We start from the raw sequence: 20,770 nt of genomic DNA on the forward strand, positions 1-20,770 counted from the left end.
AAATGCTCATTTAATAAAGAATGAGACAAGTAATACACATTGACAAGCTTACCCAGGGGTGGGATAAGATGACTGATGATCCACCCTACGGGGCAAGTTGATCAATTGGCTCTGTTAAAAATTGTTCCAAGACCGATTTTAAAACGTATCGTAAGGCGTGGCTCCCGGACCTCCACGTTCTACTCTTAACAGCATCGTGATTTTAACCTAGTTTTGTAATGCTGTCAAATAACAACAAAAAATGCATACATATTGAAGTGCTTGGAACAAAAAAAAATCATATAAGGAAAGTAATTTGAGATAATTTTTTATCCGATGAGTTACTGGGAGGAGGAGAGGTGGCGTTAAACGCCCCAACATTTTTCGCCGCGCTCTAGTATAGAAACGGCGTCAAAGTCCGCACTGAAACGGACCTTCGCATGTAAAGTGACGCGTTGCATGTATTACATTGCGAACAGGCGGGCTGCCTCGTACGCTTCATATTGCCATCGACCAGCCGATCTCAGATTGCATGACCGTTTCAAGGCCGTTGACCTGCCCCGCCCGCGGGCACGAGGGCGTTAGAGTGGACAATTTGTGAGCGACGCTGTAGTGTCGAAAATGGGAACAACAGTATGAGAGATTCGGCTTAGGTACTGCCTTCGATGTTGCATATTAAGCTAGAGGTTAACGTTGTTGCAATTGACGATACATGATCTCATCATGGGTACATTATTTTGCCTCATTCATTAGCGCATTTTAGCAAGTAGCTTGTCTTGTAACTGCAGCATTAAATTTGCATTGTAAATGTAGTATATGAATATAAAGCCTCGAAAAAACATATGCAAGACAGCCTTGGGATTCGTCAAGCCTACTTCTGGGTCCTTTGCATTATTTGAATTTGTTGTATAAGTAGGCAAGGCATATAAATTATAGCCATGATTCAAAATTTACCTGCCATGCATTAGATGCCTTAAGGCCTACAAGAAAAATGACGAGCTATCACACTCAAAAATCAAAGCTAACGCCGGTACCATGGTTGCAAAGTTCTGCTACCGACTTCCAATTTCGTTACAACCGATACCAATTTTCACCACTGCCAATTTCGGGCGTTATGTAAAGGTTGCCTATCCCTTCGAATACACTCTCACCCCTTGGATCCACTAGTGGAGTAAAATAATCGCAGCAAACGGGGAGCATTACTTGGTTTTATTCCGGACACTCTGCAGTAAGCTAAGTCGTCATCGGTGTTTTCCCTTCGGCAGCATTTCAGTGCCCTTTACTACGGTGCGTGAAACAGCACAATTTAAGTCACACCGGCATGTCTAACAAGGAGGTTCCATCGAACGATGGTCACGTGATTCATGGTCTCACTCACCGCCGTCGTCTAGCCGCGTGAGGCGAAACCACGTGACCTGACTGCCGCTAAACCTCAACGAAATAATGCAGCGGTATCGACTTTAGGCGAGTCATGACCGGCCTTTGAATGTTTCATTCTTTCAACAGCGAGACTGCAGGCATGAAATGCCGTTTAACAGCGATACTTTTACGCCTGCCATACCCACCAGCCTACTCCGATAGGACCGATCTGTGCTGCGCTGTGGGCATGTAGGTAGTACGGTAGTAGTGTCGTGTTGGAATAAGTTTAAATGATATAATAAATCGGCATTTTTGGATGAAAAGGAATTGGTCGGTCGAGACATAACCATTAGTCAAGGTAAAATGTTAAAATTATTCCAGGTCCACTCAGAGTTAATTCGCTTTCTTAACTGGGGATATCGTAGCAATTAGCATAGCTTGCATTAGTCAGATAGGTATCGTGATAAAATCCCATATGACTGAAAACTAAGCAGCCTGTGCCGATTTAGGTATAAATGGATAAATAAACATTATCCCGCGCCGTAGACAGTGTTTACAATTGCTACACGTGCAAAGAGAGAAAATTATCAGATGTCGTTTAACTGATTTGTTAAATGTCTAGTGACGATTAACAAACTGTTAAACGTCTAGTAGATATTTCTGCCATTTCACCGTCTCGTGATTTTTACCAGTATGCGCAGGGAAACGCAATGAAACATGATTTTCCTGTTCTTTTTTAGTTCTTTTGGACTTCATCTTCAATGTACCTGTCAATTTCAGACCGATCACATTGTTTGGACCGTTTTTCATAGCTTCATCTGTCTCTGCTTCTCGTTGTCTGTGGCTCTGCTGAAATATGTCGTATTTTTATATAAAATGTATTACCTACTCGCGGTTTAATATATATTACGGAACCGCTCGTTATCATAAAATAATAGCGCGTCTCAGTAAAAACTTGGGCGACAGGACGATAAAAATAACGCTGAATTAAATGAATGTTGTGCATTGTAATTTTTAGATTTCCCTTTATGTTTATATAAATGTGAAGATGTTTGAAAGCTTACATGCTATAGCGGTGATAAGACCCGCCCGGATAGTGGATAAATACCTATCGCATATTCAAATAAAAGCCCCGCGCGACGTTTTAAAAAGTGGACTGCTCAATGTTCAGGGAAAAAAGACAAATGCAAGAACCACAGCATCCTTACCGGTATGGCAGCTGGTGCAGTGTTTTCCGATTGACCAGAGCTATAGACTCGGTAAAACCGGACCAAATCCGCACACCCGTGCACAGAAGTCGGGAATCTCCAGACCACTGTTGTCTTCGCGGCAGCGCGGTATCCTTCATTCAGGGGACAGCTCTCGGGGAGACGAGACGAACGGGAGGAGCTGGAAGGACACGGCAGTCAGCAGCACGGAGACAAAGAGCGGATAGGACAGAAGCGGACGAAAAGTGGAGTTATGCAGACATAAGCGGAAGAAGAGCAGGCATCACGAAGAGAACGGAATCCGCAGCGGCGTTGACAGCTATACGGCGGAGTAGAAAGAAATTCTGGAGGCAATGAAATCGTCAGCTAAGAACATCCTTCGAGTGGTCATCCTCTGCGGGGTTCTCGCCACCAGTTTGGCAGGTGAGAGGCCATGTTAGAAACCTAAAGTGGGCGGGATTCCGCTCACGAATCTTGGGTAACCAGGATTTTACTAAGGAATCCTAATTTCTAGATTGATAGGATTGCATTCTCAAGACTTCATATGAATGATTTAAAACAAAAAGAACAGAAAGAATTAGCTTGTAGCGTGACAAGCCGACAATGAAAGTGCAGAGTCGAGAACTGCTAAGGCGGTGAAGTGTGGCCGGTAACAAATTAAATCTGGTTATGCTGTAGGCAGGTATGTATTGATCTTGTTCTGTAAAACGTCTTCCATGGCGACAGAGTAACTTCCCTGGAAATGGATGACTCCCAGGACCTCATAAGTCACAATCGTCCGGCCATACACGATGTGTAAGCAATGTGTCAAACCCTGTTCAGCAAGCAGCGCACCAAGTGTTTGACGAACCATGGTTGTCATCTTTAATTTGGCTACCCACTTAATGTCGAATTTTTTAACTAAATGCCAAGGATAATATTTCGCACTCAGCGAACGACAAAAACGGCATAACCATGTTTTCATTGCAGTCCAGCCTTTTGGAAGGAAGCTCAAACAATTGAGCAAAATGTAAACGTTCTTTTAGATCCCAAAAGCTTTTGTTTGCCCGGTACCATTTGTGTCCCAGTTTCTGGCATCGTGGTTACGAATTCTACAGAGCATTTAATTTCAACGTTATCCGTTATCATTAAAATACAACCGCCTACAATTAGAAAACATTCTAGTTTGACAAAGAATAATAATAACCAGTAGCGGCGGAACACCTTCAATTAAGGGGGGGGGGGGGTGCACTGCCGACTTATGGTCCCATTCTTTCCATGCAACGCCCATGAGCTAATGTTAAAATGTCAAAATCAAAGGGGGCACGGTGCCCTGGTGCCCTCCCCGTTCCGCCGCCTATGATAATAACCCTGAGATGCCATTCGTAAAAGGTGCCGTTCATGGTATTGGCTCCTCAGTCCTCACACGGAATCTCATGGCCGCCCGACCAACCCAACCGCAAACATGACGCTCTACCAGTGTCCCTGTCGGATTGTACACAGGGCCGACATTGTTCTAGGCAGATCTCACACAGATTGGTGACGGGCCAGACCGCCTGAGACGGATACAGATTACAGGTGGTCACAGAAAGTCTCAGGGCTGCAGATCCGGGACCAAATAACGAGTCGAAATTGGTGGGGATGTTCGTAATTTGGATCAAATAAGGGGGAGAGAGGTTATAGAAGCTGTTTTACAGCAACATGCGATGATAGATTGTATTTGAAGAGCATGTATAAAAAAAATGGTTTAGCTCGTGTCGTTCTTAGGTTGTAGTCGTTCTGTACTCTTGCTTTTTAACAGCTTGTGATATTTTGTAGCAAAAAAAAAAAAAAAACAGGAGGCGATCAGGCACGTTGATTCTATAATGCAGTAGTAAAGTACATAGTTTATGGAAATTGTCATACGTGGCGTCTCTACAGTACGAATTTACCATGATTTCCCCATCTTTTGTGCATCTCTTTAGCTTTCTTCGCCCCACCTCTCCACGACATCTCCATTCTAACCCCCGCCGCCGCCTCCGTTCCAGCCAAGGGCCTGTGCCGTCCGGCCTGCGCCGCGCCGGAGGTGTGCGAGCCCTGCGGTGCCGGCCACTGCTGTCGGTACCCGGACGGTGTGCGCCACTGGGGGCAGTGGTGCTGCCACCGCTACTGCCAGTTCGGCGAGGTGTGCGTCAGCAGCGCGTGCCACGAGGGAAGCGAGTGCCGCTGGCCGTGGCAGGTCCGACCCGGGGAGGTGTATCAGGCCAACTCGTCGGCGGAACAAGCTGTTGAAGAGTTTCTGAGGTTGATGAAGGCTTATGGAACACAGGGAGTACCGAACCAAGAGCATGCTCACAAGGATGACACCCATGCAAACGTGAAACCCACACAGCCGGAGCCAGGAGCGTCCAAGACAGCGACGAACACGCTTCCAGGGTTGGAGACTCCCCAGCAGGGCTTCAACAAAGTCCCGACTGAGACATTCCCGTCGCTGGCTGCTGGCGACCCTCTCAGAGGTGCGGCCGCCCAGCCCTCCGTGCCGAGGGATATAGCCCGAGGCTCTGCTCTGACGCCGCAGACAGCCCACCACGTGCTTCAAAAACACTACCTGCCTCCCCCTACTGGATACCTTCCTCCCCCTAGAGGTTATCTGCCTCCCCCTCCCCATAAATACTTGCCCCCTGACGAGGGCCGGGTTATAGTCAGATGGCAATAGAAAGATCGAGAGGTATATGATTTAATAATGAATAAGAAATGAAACCAACACAAAACAATAAACACAAAAATAGCTGGCTCCACTTCTGGTAACCTTCAACTCCAATCTCAGCAAACAAGTGGAATTCTTACGATACCTACACACCTGCAAAAGTTCTGTCAGCTCCGAAGCTTTGCGGTGTGAGTTGTGACTAGCCTTTCTGCCCTAAAAACATCGTCTCGATCTCGAACTCAGAACGGAAAATACAAGGGTAACATTTGACATACATGAGTTTTATTTCTGCGCTTTATCAAGCCAAACAGTCACCCCAACAGTTACAAATGTGACGGTAACACAATCACAGAACGTCACAGAAATTGACGCCAGGAAGCTCAGCAAACGACTTGTGCTTTGCAGCGGAAGACTAGACAATACAGATGTCATTGGACGGTGGGTTCATACACAAGGTCGTGCAACTTGTGACTAGAAAAATAATACGGAAGTGCTTAAATAATGCAGGCGGCAGCAAACATTGCTGTGCTAGTAAACGCTTTAACAGAGGCTTCGTTGGCGTTGCAAGCGTAATTCGCGCCTCAAAGCCGCCCTAAACATGCGAGAAACATTAGCATAATAACACGGCAGCGATATTAGGACTCGTATCTTGACTTTTCTATAGCGCGCAAATAACATACGTTCATAGCAGTCATCAGTGCAACATTGAAAATATGCACTACATGTCATAAAAACTACAGCAAGCTACCGCGAAGTTAAGCTAAAATGCTAGATGAAAGTAACCTGCTAATGACCATTTCACATGCCGTTCTTTGTCCGATGTTGGGTACAATGGAAGACGATATAACGGTCACGCCGGCGTATTTGATGACAGGCATAATGGCTAGTCATAATGCAATATGTTCTGACAATGTATGCCTTGGAACCAAACGGCCTAGCTACCCTCAGTTTCCCAATGAGAACCACAACAAACAATAGGCATATTGCCGGCAATGCAGTACATTTCGCGCATTTCATCCAGCATTCTTCTAAACGAATTTATCACATTGCATAAAATGACTCGAGGGACTAGAGCAGTGTTAAAACGGACCAGGCTGCTACAGATAAATAGGACTTAGCACTTGGTCCTTTGGCCCCTTTTGGGGGTTATGAGATTGGTGCATCAGATCACCTTTCTGAATCTTATTGTAGTTGTTGCATAGCAATATTGTATAACAAGCGTCACAACGTTCGGAAACGCAGTTGGTAAAATATAACATCTAGCCTAGTATAGCGCTTGAAGCCGCTTAGCGCGCAATCAATACTGATACTCTTGAGATACTTTCCTTTCATGTGCATTGTGCAATGAATAATATAGGCATATGCGAGATATTTAGAGCAGGAACGGCGGTACAAAAAAGGATCGCACAGGCTCAAAAGCTTCGAACAACGCAGGGCGTATGCTCTACAGCATCAATAGTGGTACAAATTTCACAACACACAGTGAGACAGCAGCGACGAGCGGTGAAAAAGGCTCCACCGAAAGACACTTGCCACCAATGATGCCACAATTCTTCTCCACATCTGCAACGACTAAATGTCTCACATTTGTCGGCTCAGTCGTACTCTGAACCAATGGTGATGGACATTTCTCTACCGATGACCTCGGTGCCGTGATACCACTGGTTGGTATCAAGCAGAACTGAAAATAAACGCACATCGTCACTTCACTGGCGTCGGTAAAACCAAAGCAGGTCAAAACATCCACGCAGGCGTAGGGAAAGAATGGCTGACAAAAAAAAATGATAGAAAGGTGAACAGACGCAATATTCGATACAGTTTCACGGCAAGTTAAATAAAGGAATGAGACCGAGCGTAGTTACGAGCCGAGCGTCGTGATTAAACCGAATTTAATTTCCTTGTGCTTTACGTTTGGCTGGTTGTAATAATAACAATTGGTCACCTCCGTATCCCTAGTACCTAAAGTTGCGACTATACCACGGCGCAGAACAAAAAAAAAAAAAAAAAACGGAAAACACAATGCGGTGGACTTAAATAAAGAAATAAAACCGTTAACGAGGCTGATAGTATTTAATAAATAAATAAAACCCCCGTGAGCCACATTGGCCAAATGCATGAAACAAGCCCATAACAATAAAACCCGTTCGCCGGGCATAACTTGAAACAAACTGAATAGCCCGCAATTAGATACGGTCCCATTGCATGAAATGGCACAAAAAAACCAACACAGTCTCCGAACGAGCAGAAAACATAAAGGTGGTATTTCGCCTTAGCTGCAACAACCGACTGCATCTGATTTATGTCGAACATTTGGAACTCTTGAAGCTAAATAACGAAACAGCAACACAAAGAAAAATAGAGCAAAATCAGTTGCATAGCTGGAAGCATAAAATGACAAATATGCGTGGCAAATAAGTATCGAACGTTGAAACAAGCGGGCATTATCGGCATTGTGGCGTTACGATCCTTAATCGGTACCAATGCTTTTTTACAGTCACCACTGTACAGCTTTATGACGTGTTTACACAGTGTTACAGACGTGTTACAGCTTTATGACGTGTTTGTGTACAATTACATGACATTTGTTTGCAATCTTCGTTACTCGGGTTAGAATTTGAATCGAGTGCCTGCATCCTTCTCTCATGCCGCAACAGTCAATTTCGAAAAAGACGCATATTAGAAAAGCGCCAAATTTGGGAAGATATCATTGGATATCCGGAAATGATAGGATAACTTCCATTCGTAAAACCGAAAAAGAGAAGAAACTTAGATTGAATATAAGCCCTACCGTTCTTGGTTAAATCCAATTACGTTTTGGTATACATTACGATACAACAGCTTTGGCGACGGCGCCAAACAGGGCTGCGGAGTCGATGGATTTTCGGGGACTCTCACCCCGACTCCGGCTTCCAAAAAATCAACTCCAGCTCCGACTCCGCAGTCCTCGTAAGTCCGCGGAGTCGATGGATTTTCGGTGACTCCGACTCCGACATCAGAAATCCATTCCTTCTCCGACTCTGGTCAGAACTGTCGACTCTAACCGGCTCAGACTCCGCAAGCCCTTGCGGCAAGCCTGAACAATTGTGATGTCGACACCTATTGGAGTTACCGAGTACGGGATATGCGCCAATTACACTGGGGACGCGGTGGCCTGGTGCCTTTAGGTACGCCACGGGCCACGATCGTCCTGTTCCGACCTCGGGGCGGGCCCTGTTATGGCTGAGTGGCACGAGATCGCTCCTCGAGCGGAGGTACCGGAAAGTATCGACCACGCTGACTGGGAATGCTGCCAGGGTAGTGTGCTATAGCACGGCACTGGATGGCGCAAGGCTCTGGAATTTGCCGGTGCGGCGTAGTGAAAAAGTAAAAATGGTATGATACTCAGGAAGACACGTAAACGGTAGGAAAGGATCGCATATGGCGAACTCTTTTGGAAATTTTGTCGGATCTACTTTTGTCCACGTTTGTATTAACTGACATTTGAGATTAAACAACGACATATCAATATATCACATACATCGCCAATACCTACACATGTAGCCCATTCTCACATGCATCGCTCGTGCTTAAATTAACGCCCATATCGCCGTTTACACAATACACGTACATGTACAGTTTGTACACATATCTTTCGTTCTCACATATATCACCTATGCTCTCACATCGATCGCCCATGCTCACACACATCTCACATCACCCGAACTCACATTTATCTCCCATTCTCACATTCACTCCCGTGCTCATGCGTATCTCACATGCTCATCGCTCACATACATCGCCCGAACTCACAAATATCGCCCGAACTCACATATATCGCCCGGGTGGACGTCCACGGTGATCGGCCGGCAGACTTTCTCACACTCGGGAGGTGGAAAGAGACGCCAGCGTTTGGACCCAGCGATCTGTGCCTGCCACGACGGACGGTGCACGTTGTCAATCTGCAGACAAGGGAGAGCTGAGTGAAGAAAAGCACGAGATTGCGGGAAAAGAAGGCAAGTGCGCGATTTTGGCGATACGGTGAATTTAAAGATCGTGAGCGGCGAGCGGCCTATATATGGCCTATATGCACATGCGGAACTTTATATACTGTGGGGGGTGTAGCTACAACCCCAATTTTTAAAAGTACAACCCCAATGGCAAAACTACAACCCCAACATTGGAAAATTAAGAAATAGCCTGAAACACATGAAAATGAACAAAATATGTATCCCTTCAGAAGCAGATAATTGAGATATATCAAGAAAGTGAAGATATCAATAAATTAGGACATCTTTTTGAATTCCAGATGCTAAAAACATTGAAAGTGCTCTGTTAAGAACATATTATTCCGCTGAGACAGTGAGCAGAGCATGATATGAAAGTCAATCACTTCACACTTCTTAAGCATACTAAGTGAATCATATTGAAAGTGTTCCAAAAAATCTTAACGTGTAACATGAAAGTGTGAAGCAAAAAAAAAAAAATCATAACATTCATCATACTTTTGCAGTGGCGAATCCAGCTCAGAGTTTGGGGGGGGGGGGCAAAGTGCAAACCATAATAATTAACGATTCTTTCCATGCCTCGTCCATAGGCGTAATATTAAAGGAAAAGGGCCACCTTTAACATGGGGATTGAAACTGAGATAGCCATCTTGTAGCCCGTGTCCGAAAACCTATCTGTCTACCTCCTTACGGCCGATTTCGGCCTCCATTCGTAGTTATCGGCAATTTTAAAAGAAAATACGCCAGGAATGCGTCCTTATCCCAGGAATGCGTTCTTATCCGACAATACAGCCACCCGCGGCGAGGCTTTGGTTTTTTACCAATCAGCTCCAACCAGCTCAGCTTTAACCAATCAGCTTATCTGACACAATCCGACGAGTCTGTCTTCTGAACGCTGATTGGCTTGAGTGTGACGTCATCGCTATGCCATCATACAGTAGGTGCCGTAGAGAGTATCAACATAGTACCAATATGTTAAATAGTTTTAAATACTTTTTCGCGAATTGTGCACTTCTGGCACCAGTTTTAAAAAGAAAATGAAAAATAATAATGTCAAAATGAAAAACAACGATATCTTCATATTTCACGAAGGTGGCCCTTTTCCTTTAAAATTATGCCGTTTGGGAGGGGCAAATGCCCATTTTGCCCCCCCCCCCCTGAATCCTGATCCGCCACTGTACTTTTGGGTTTTCTCACTAAATATTTCATACCTGTGGGCTGTGCTTATCAAAGAGATAAGCATAGATGAAAAGTTTGACACAAAACAGCAAGCTTCAGAAATAAATTAACATAACCTAAGCCTCCATCCTATGTAGCATTCAATCACCATAATCATAATATCAAATACATTTCTTAAAGGGACCCTCCCACCTTAACATTAGATTTAAGTTGAGATAGCCAAAATGGGGTCCCTGGCTCACAATTTCCGGTTTCGGCACTCACAACATCGAGAAATGCCTTAAATCGGAAATATTGAATTTCAAAATTGCAGCATTTTGATTCAGATGGGCTAATGCTTAGGAATACCCCTCTGAATGTGTGACGTCAGCGCAGATATCTAACGATTTTTAAATGTTTGACTAAAACGTTTTGTAGCACGCGGTGGTATATGCTATTTGCGCGCAACATCTGCCGCAAACGCCGCACTTCTAAAATAAAGTCGCTAGAAACAGCGGAGACAGACGTCGGAGATCCCAAAAAAGTAAACAAAAGTAAAAGTCTAATATCTTGAAAACCGGTGAATATTTTTCGGTGAAATTTGGTAGATATTCGTTTTCGCTCTTTCTGAACCGAGCGACATCACTTTCATGCCATTTCATAAACTTTTTTGAAGGTGGGAGGGTCCCTTTAAGTGAAATATCACTCTGTTCGCAATTTTGTCAGTTGGCACAATACCACCAATCAGCACGAATATTTGGCTAAAATGACGACACTTGAAATCAACGTTGACGACCATAAAAAGTAAAAACCAATCCTGTGCGATGATTAGTGCTGATAATCTTACTGACAGGTTCGCGAACAGAATGCAAACGATGCAAACTAAGGCCGCGTTCGATGTCTCCTCGGACGAAGAACATTCTACGCAGAATATTCTATTTTGCGTTCGATGAAGCACACAGTCGGACGACGAGACCGGCCATTTTGTGCGCCACTTCACAATGTGCGTCAGTCTCGAAAAAGGCCCAAGTTTACGTTTCCATAGAAACCGCGCACAAATGTCAACAACTTCTGCAAACAGCTGCTGCGCCGCTTTTGAAATACGCGCCATCATTGCCTCTCTGCCCACCGTAGTACGCTCAAAAGATTCTGCGCGGACGGCAAAGATTCTACGTGACGTCACGTAGAATCTTTGCCGTCCGCGCGACATCGAACGGCATTTTGGGCCCGGACGGCATAGAATCTTCGTCGTCCGGGAGACATCGAACGCGGGGTTAGTCACATGTAAGCCAGCATGACGCATTTGATACAAATGCAAGATTTTGGCGACGTCTGTCAAATCAGCAGCAACAAATATCAGCCTCACAGCAGCATATTTCGGGGTCTTTCAATTTGGCTGAAAATCGGTATCCAGAGCCTCCTCGATGCGCTGATTCCGAAAATATGCCTCTTTGGGGTGGTATTTTGCACCGTTAACGAGTTAATGACCAATTAACATTTTAACGGGAAACGGCGGGGTCTTTCGATTTAGCTGAAAATCGGTGTACAGGGCCTCCTCGATGTGCTGATTCCGAAAATGTACCTTTTTGGGGTGGTATTTTGCACCGTAACCGATTTAACGACCAACTAACATTTTAATGGGAAACGGTGGGTTCTTTCGATTTAGCTGAAAATCGGTATACAGGGCCTCCTTGATGCGCTGATTCCGAAAATGTACCTCTTTGGGGCAGTATTTTGCACCGTTAACGAGTTAACGGCTAATTAACATTTTAACCGGAAACGGCGGGGTCTTTCGATTTAGCTGAAAATTGGTATACAGGGCCTGTTTGATGCGCTGATTCCGAAAATGTACTTCTTTGAGGTAGTGTTTTGCACCGTTAACGAGTTAACGACCAATTAACATTTTAACGGGAAACGGCGGCGTCTTTCGATTTGGCTGAAAATCGGTATACAGGGCCTCCTCGATGCGCTGATTCCGAAAATGTACCTCTTTGTGGTGGTATTTTGCACCGTTAACGAGTTAACGACCAATTAACATTTTAATGGGAAACGGCGTGGTCTTTCGATTTAGCTGAAAATCGGTATACAGGGCCTCCTCGATGCGCTGATTCCGAAAATGTGCCTCGTTGGGGTGATATTTTGCACCGTTAACGAATTAACGACCAACTAACATTTTAACGGTAAACGGCGGGGTCTTTCGATTTAGCTGAAAATCGGTGTATATACGTTCAGTGTCTCAGGGGCAGACAAACAAGCTGCTATGTGTTCCAAGCCATCGTGGCTGTGAAGAGTATGCGTTTTGTTTACGATTCGCCAAACAATGCATAATACATTTGCTCGTTGAAAAAAAGAAGATCATCTAGTTAATTGAAGTATTCGGTGATATGAAAAGGCTGTGGCATTTATTATTTAGTTTCCTCAGGTTGAGATAAGTTAGATCCAGTGTTATGTTCCTTTGCGGCATTGTGTTCGGTATGTTGTCCTCGTTTGCAAAATATCTCATGTCTGATCAGCAGACATGGGCACGGATCCCAGACGACCAAACACGAAAATCAAGATGGCCACTAGATTAGTGGACGTTAAGCATGGAATTATGGTGGAAAACATGGCTAATAGATGCCTCTCAACGAACCGACTCCTATTTTGCATTCCCTCAGAGTTCACAGTTTTGAGAAAATCCCTCAAGATCCATCTCGGATCCATGGCCACGAATCATGGATCCGAGATGGATCTTGAGGGATTTTCTCAGAACTGTTAACCCTGAAGGAATGCAAAATAGTTGGTTCGTTGAGAGGCTTCTATTAGCCATGTTTTCCACCATAATTTCATGCTTGAAGACCGTCAATCTAATGGCCATCTCGATTTCCGTGATTGGTTGTCTGGGATCCGTGCACATGTCTGCTGATCAGTCACTATTCCGGTTTATACTACCCGTTTCCGTAATAGACGTGTTCCAGACGACAGTGGCATTAATATACAAAGATGGACTCGTTTTAAGTTTTTTAGTCTAAAAATAACGTATTCCTGTTTAGGTCTTCGTTGTCAATTGCCACGAGTGGATTAAATTGTTACTCGTAGGGAAAGAGCCCTGCTCCAATACTGAGTAATGTTTGTGTCAAATGTGGAAAGAAGCAAGTATTCATAGGGACTGTGATTTTGGGCGTTTACCTACCGTTTCCGAATCGCTACGACCAGTACCTAGCGGCGGAACACCCTCAATTAAGGGGGGCACTGTCGACTTTTGATCCCATTCTTTCCATGCAACGCCCATAGGGCTAATGTTAAAATGCCAAAATCAAAGGGGGCACGGTTCCCCGGTGCCCTCCCCGTTCCGCCGCCTATGGCCACGACCATGGTGGCGACTGGCGATACCCGAGTACCTACAACCAGGCACATAGCCAATGGAGGGACGACAGGGTCAGCCGTCTCTCCCTGGAGATGGACCACTTTTATTTTATTTATTATTTTTTTTGTAACTGAAAATGTGGGCCCCTCCCGAAAAATAGTGGGCCGAATCCGGGGACTTTTCGGGTTTTGGTGGGGGTATACCCTGGGCTCCGGCAAACTACAACCCCAATGAAAAACAAAAAGTTCCACCTCTGCCTATATGGCCTTGGCCTATATAAAAGGCCTGTATACAAAGGCCTATATACAAAGGCCTATTTACAAAGGCCTATATACAAAGGCCTATTTACAAAGGCCTATATACAAAGGCCTATATATGGCCTTGATCGTGAGTTGATCGCGACATTTGACCATCAGTCGTGTCATGTGACATCTTATTTAGATCATGCCATGTCACTAACGGGTTAAATTAGGTTGTTAACCCTCGCATGTGTGCGGCGTTTGCCAGCTTCTAATGTGTGGGGGGGGGGGGGTCGGTTGGACCCCCCCCTTGCCGTTTGGCCACTGATCGAGCTAGAGCTTCGCGGAAAAAACGAGCGTGTTGCCCGTGACGAGAGGAAGCCGATGATACCCGATTTTAAGGTCCTAGGTCATTGGTTGACCTTCCAGGTCAGGTCAATGACCCAAAGTCGGGAAAATCGGGACCTGTTAGAAAGTCGTAAAGTGTGGCTGCTTAGGGGCTTTTCGGGGTGCTGATCACGAATATCGTGTTAGTTTTGATCACAGATGATGTCTTGAAGCATTTAGACCAGGTCGGGTCAGGTCAGGTCAGGTCAACCAATAGGCGTCGTGACGGGTATTCGTAGTACGTGTCAACCGCCTCTGACAGCTTCGTAACATGTTACGAAGTCACCAAAACTACTTCGTAAATGTTCAAATGGTTGCTAAATTCGAATTCAGCTCCAAAAACTAGCCTAGAAACATGTAAAACTCGAAAAAGTGACCCGAGGTCACCCGAGGTCACCAAAGGTCAATGACCTGACCTGACCTTCAGGTGACCTTGACACACACGGGAGTAACATCAAATCACATGTTTGAACGTTTGAAACCACGAAAAGCTTGCAAACACGCGGCTAGTGCGAGCCGACATACGCGAAATCGCGATTCCGGCCAAACATGGTCTCGGAAAAGAGGTCACAGGTCAAAGGTCATTTGGGTCAGGGTCATGAAATTTTCAGGGTAGGTGTCAAATTGATCAATGCGAGGGTACTGAAAGTTTCGTCGCGATCGGCCGCTTTTTACGCGAGTTATTTGCGAAAAACCATGGGGGGGGGGTCCATCCGACCCCCCCCCCCTACACATGCGAGGGTTAATGCTTAAGGTGTGCCCAGAAATCAGAATGTGTGAAGTGACTTTGCCATGTTCCACGGATGTAGGCCGAGCACTAAATCGTCGTTTGAAAAGCTAAGCCATCAAACGGCGAGGCCTTGAAAACGATGCATTTGGAGTAGGTTCTGTTGTAATGAAACTGCCTACGACGTAATTGCATAATACATAGAGGTGGCAAGCGATGATAGTATCTTTACGACATTTAACTCTGTTCTGAGTGAAACGTTTCACTTTTTACGGTCACCTGCTCAAAGACATGAGAAATAATAACACATTTTACAGCAAAGGGCATTTTAAAGCGTCTCGCATTCAGTCTCAGCAATCGGTTCAATATCTGAAGTCCGCGATTACCACCGAAGCCGATTCCCAAATAATCCATTATCCAAAGCATCATCTGACGCCGTTTTCAAACTATGACGACAACCTCTGTGACTGACAGCATTTCCTGCCAGTAGTATCCAATGTCCGAAACCTAAATGGCGCACCGAAGAAGCACCAAAGGAATGGCAATTAGCAATTTCCCTATGGCTGAATGAAAGATTTTGTGTGGGGATCCACTCAGTAGGGTTGGATGGCGAAGGCCGAAGTACGTTCTCGGTTAACAACATGGAAACAGCTAAAAGCACGAACAAAATGTCGAAACAAAAGTAGACCAGCAATTTGTCCTGAAACAGATTAAAGTTTTATGCAGGCCCTACGACCGTCAAATTATCCCCTTATTGCAGCTCATGGTTTGATGACGCTCCACTGACGTGGTATGACCAGTTCGACACTATAAACCCTGCATTCAATCGGTTGGAACTCGAAATGGCACTGCTACGATCATAGGTTGGCGTCCTTTGTCGCACAGTTGGACCGTGGCGGTTCCCATATTCTACTCCGCAATCTCTAATGGAAGCGTTGCATGACACGAATATTTCCAAGCCAAAGTCATCGTCGTAGCACATTTTGTCGCCTTTATGGCTAGTACGAGTAGAAATGCGACGATAAAACAGACGAATGATAATGATGCCAGCCTTCATATCGCCCTAGAAAAGTCCAGCTTTGCATGGTTACGGCGATAACTTCGGCTCTAAGACCGTCGGGTCGATGCGATTCAATCATTCATCAATAGTTAACCAGCATTGGTTGGGAGAAAGTCAAACGTCCATAAATGGCGTTGACGTTCAAATCATGTACGGAATATTTGCATCGAGTGTCTATTGATATGAACGATGATAGCTGATGCCGTAAAAGCGAAACGCGAACAAAGCTAAAATAATTAGAAATCGATGCAAACCACTTGCGTCAGGCAGCGTCTATCATTGCAATGACACTTGCAGCAGTTTCGTGATACTGCAAGGGCTCATAAATTCGAACCTGACAAAAATGTAAAATTTATGCCACGCAGTACTATAATAAGATTGCACGAGTAAACGAGTTATGCCACTGATATTACACCATTATATTTTAAAGGCAAATGGCACACTGTTCAATGCTCGATCTTGGATCGCGGGCGGGGGGATTGCAGTCTTGTGCGGTTGTCCATGTACAGTGTCAACCCTGTGAAAAATGAATTGGACAAAGCTACATCGCCAACTACCAAGCAAAATAGAGCGAAATTCAAAACTGTACTCGCACGATTGTCTCTCGACCAAGCCGATTCCGACACCTGATGACTCTCATACGTCCTCATACTGATACCTGATAATGACCTCCGATCATGCCTCCTGTCCCATAATCCATCTGTTCGACTTCTCACTCCTGATCCTGCTCCTGTCTCCTGCTACTGCCAACTGATAATTGAACAGCTGATTCTCCTGTCTCTTGACTACCAGTCCTACAACTGTCTCCCAATGCTAAATAACTCCTGTCTCCCGTCTCATGATCCTGTCTCCTAGTCCTGACACTAGTATCTGTCTCCTGCCTCCTACTCCTACCCGCTGCCCCTAACCCCTGTCTAGCCGTCCACTCACGTGCACTGCCGTGCCCTGTCCGGGCGTGCCCATGAAGATCCAGTCCACCGCTGAGCCCTCTCCCTCCTCTGGCAGGAGCTCGGGCCAGCTGTACAGACCGCGCAGCATGGCGGCCACGCGCGGGTCGCAGTTACTCCTGTGGATGACGAGAGGGGAGACATGGGGGTCACAGGAGGGTGGTGGGGGCAGTGGGAACAAGAGTTGTTTGAGGACATGGTCTGGGGTCGAGATCTTAGCAGAGGATAGGGGAGTCGACACGAGGGCTCACCAGATGGCAGTACAGGATAGCCAGTAATGGTCACCAGAGGGCAGGCCGGGTCAGGACTTAGCGGAGGGTGGAGCGATCAGTCGTCAATGGTCTCCAGAGGGCGGGGAAGTCTGCATTAGGGGTCGCCAGGGAGGCACCGGTTCTGACGTCACACGAAAATATCAGTCGGCTGGTTGTGGCACTGCCCCCTGCCGGCGCGACTGTGCTGCCACCTAGCTAAGCCTAGTCAGCCTAGGACGGGGCGGTTTTTATTCTTCTCGTCGAGTGGGGCAGCTTGCGACGACACTCTGTCGACATAGCTGTGCTGCAACATACCCCAGGTTCGGAGTCTCTCAGACGGCCAATCCTGTTCCATAACCACAGCTAAGCCCCCGCTGACCTTAACCAGGATTGGCCGGACGACGTTGAATCTTCGGAGTTCGAGAGACACCGAGCCCGGGGATAGTCTGTCGAAGCCTTGGCGGCGGAAGAAAGGCTAGACATACCTCACCTGATTTTGGCGTGACCAGCCTCACTTCTGTAGTTTTGCTTCACAGAATTCCACGTCCTATTGAGTTTCCGGTTACGTAGTACACGACCACGTTCAGGAACTTGATGTTTTTTTTAGACACATCACGTAATGACAAACTTTTGGCAGCATTTACATTGGTTACCAGCATATTTTGGTGAGGAAAAATCACTATCGCAGTCGTACAATCAAGACATACCACAAAGGGCCGGGAGGAGGAGCCCTCCTGTAAATGGGACAACCAGAGCCCGTTGGAGGGAGGCCTAAATAAAAAAAGATCAGAGCTAAGGCAGCATTATTAACCAAAAGTGTATTGCATTGATCACCAGCATGTTCCTAAAATAAAATACGTCACGAATAAAGATGACAACCAAGCCGGACCAGGACACTTATAAGAAAACACTTATAAGAAACATGAACGCTTAAGTGGCAACAAAAATGAAAGAGAGAAGATGAATCTGCCCTACGCAACCGTCAACTTAAAATAAAACTTCAGACAAATATACAACAGACCTCTGTGTATTAAAAGAACATGAATATACTCGCTTTGTCCTCGACACATAATGGGAACATTCTGCCGGCCCAGCCAAACAGCGCGCCCGCCTTCGATTAGGATATAGCAGCGGCCGCAGAAGTGGCCAACATATACCACATTGTTCGTCACGCCACCTGCACTGAAACGTAACAGCTATTTAATCGTGAAATGTAGCTATCCATCCAAAAATGCCGCACTACACCAGCACCACCGCACAGTTAGCAGATAGTTACGGAACACAGGTCCTGAGGGGTGTTCACGGGCACCGCACACTGCTGCGTGCGGTGTGTGCGGTGCGTCCAGCAGGCGTGGGGGTAGGGGATGGGTAGGCGGCTCTGACGTCACGGCTGCGTGCGGTGGACGGTCCGCTGTGGCCAGTCCCGACCGGCCACAGCGATCGCTGTGTGCGGTGACGGAAGGCTGACGTGGGGACGCAGTGGGCGGAGCTTCGAGGCTGTGTGCGGTCCGACCGCACACAGGGCCCGTGAACAGCCCTCGGGTCTCTGTCTCTTCCGAGTAGGGTCTCCGGACCGGTCACCAGCGCCACCATCTCCGCGCGGTAGCTATAGCACAGCTCTCCGGCCGGGGCCCGCAGTTCCTCGGCCTCTTCGTCCAGCCTGACCAGCACGGCTCCCGCCCAGCGCCTGAAGACTCCGCCCCCCGCAGATCCGTCCGTCCAAAACCCGACAGCACACAGGGGCAGGGACGCGAAGTGCAGCGTAGCCACGCTTTCCCTTTCCGCCGCCGTGGCCCCAGCCCGGATCGGGCACACGTCCAACCGGAAGGTGACGCCAGTCGTCTGGTGCCACGGTGGGATTCTCGCTCTCGCCCAGGCCTGGCGGCCTCGCAATCTCCAGCCTCGAACCGAAGACAGGCGCGCCGGTGCCGAGGCCTCGGCGGTCGCGCGTAGGGGGTCCCCTGATGGCAGAGCCAGCGCCCTCCCCAGCAGCCTGGCAGCCGGCGTCCAGCTTCTCTCCTCCATCGGAGAAAGTCGGGCTTCCGCCATTAGTGCGTGGCACGGTGTTGAGCGCGGACACAGGTGATGATGCGGCCGCCTCTCACAGTACTCGCTCCAGGAGATCCACGTGCGAGGGGGGCGGCCGCCGGCAGCCACGCGACGGCAGCGTGGTCGAGCGCCCCTCGGACGTAACCGATTGGCCACCGTACTGGTCACCCTCGTTCAGGCCCCAGCTATTCAACCAGGTCGACGGCGCCGTAGCCGTCAGAACCTGGTGATCACTCGAGCCACGCCACAGAGCTCAAGCCTCAAAGCGGTTGGCTCTCCGGTGACCCGGTCCCCGGCATCCGGCATCCGATTCCGCAGTGATTTGGCGTAGCCAGGACAGGTGAGATGCCGGCCTCAGTCATAACCGAAAAGCCTGTAAAAAAAAGCAATGTGTGATTGACAAATGGAAACATATTGTATGCATAGAGTTGAGAAATCATGACACACACTGCATTGTGACAGTAGATAGTTAAGTGCGATTGGCAGAGGAGGGACTTATTGTAAGAAAACAATTAACAATTGAGGCATTGGTTTTGTAGCTAGCTAACCACCCTTCTCATATGAATCTGGATGATTTGTACCATTAAGAAACAAAAACATAGGCGTAGGAGCGGGGGGGGGGGCACGCCCCCACTTTTCAGCTAAGCTAATTTTTAAAGTAGAATATTTATTTTTCATTTAAATTCAAAACTAAGAGGGAGAAATGGTTCCACAAGGTGAGATGAGCACAAAACTGCAAAGAATTTGTTCATAGGGGTATTGGTGTTCCCACAAAGTGACATTGAAGTTCTCTGCCCCCCCCCCCCCACACTTTACGTGAGGCTCCTGCACCCATGGAAAAAAACACATTGCATTATGTGCATCAACACTTAACCCTTGCACTTAGAGAGAGCCACAAAGCCCACTATAAAGCCCACAAGACACCACCTGAAATCTAAGCATGTCACATGACAAATGATAGCATGTAGGCACCCGACCTACTATAACCTACTGAACAAAACATACCCCACATATAAATATGTATGTGTAGATAAAGTATGAATGGTAGGTTGATACCTTTATAGTAGGTTGTATGTATGCTGAAAGGATGAAAGATGGGTATCTGTTCAAAAAAATATCTGATTTACAGTTGATATGAATATGCAACATGGGGTTAGGTAAGGTTTGATTTTTGTTTTGTATTTGCGTCACATGTAAATATCATGCCTATCTGGATTCAGGATGTCAAATAGAGTAAGAATGTACAAAATGTATGCCTGAAAAGTGAATCAGACTCTTTCTGAACATTTACCAAAAGTTGTAGGTTAGAACGCAAGGTTAGGCTAAGGTAGATGATGTTTTTTATCTTCACCATAGTTTATCTACACTGTAACCAACAAACCCTCGTCCAGACATAGGTGGGCATGGAATAT

At 46.6% G+C, this 20,770-nt stretch overlaps 2 protein-coding genes across 7 annotated transcripts in view; one reads left to right on the forward strand and one right to left on the reverse strand.

The window, feature by feature from the left end:
- The first annotated feature begins 2,509 nt into the window (after positions 1-2,509).
- On the forward strand, positions 2,510-5,483 carry LOC122393371. Its single transcript, XM_043389319.1, has 2 exons — positions 2,510-2,969; positions 4,553-5,483. The coding sequence occupies exons 1-2, from the start codon at positions 2,900-2,902 to the stop codon at positions 5,218-5,220; spliced, it is 738 nt and encodes a 245-aa protein (XP_043245254.1). The 5' UTR covers positions 2,510-2,899; the 3' UTR covers positions 5,221-5,483.
- LOC122393370 (bifunctional arginine demethylase and lysyl-hydroxylase JMJD6-like) overlaps positions 5,472-20,770 on the reverse strand; it is a 29,531-nt gene continuing 14,232 nt past the window's right edge. For all 6 annotated transcript variants that reach the window (XM_043389318.1, XM_043389315.1, XM_043389316.1 and 3 more), the window contains 3 exons: positions 17,042-17,177; positions 9,020-9,149; positions 5,472-6,892 (listed from right to left, as the gene is read on the reverse strand). In XM_043389318.1, coding sequence (XP_043245253.1) covers positions 6,807-6,892; positions 9,020-9,149; positions 17,042-17,177 — 352 coding nt within the window. In that variant the 3' untranslated portion in view covers positions 5,472-6,806. The remainder of the gene's footprint in view (positions 6,893-9,019; positions 9,150-17,041; positions 17,178-20,770) is intronic.

Source organism: Amphibalanus amphitrite, unplaced genomic scaffold, assembly GCF_019059575.1.
Source record: "Amphibalanus amphitrite isolate SeventyFive unplaced genomic scaffold, NRLGWU_Aamphi_draft 000532F_arrow, whole genome shotgun sequence".
Taxonomy (NCBI): domain Eukaryota; kingdom Metazoa; phylum Arthropoda; class Thecostraca; order Balanomorpha; family Balanidae; genus Amphibalanus; species Amphibalanus amphitrite.

Excerpts from the sequence above, each read along its gene's own strand:
- LOC122393371 (XM_043389319.1), top strand. The coding sequence starts at position 2,900 with ATGAAATCGTCAGCTAAGAACATCCTTCGAGTGGTCATCCTCTGCGGG. Across the intron at positions 2,970-4,552 it reads TCTCGCCACCAGTTTGGCAG|CCAAGGGCCTGTGCCGTCCG; the intron begins GTGAGAGGCCAT and ends CCTCCGTTCCAG.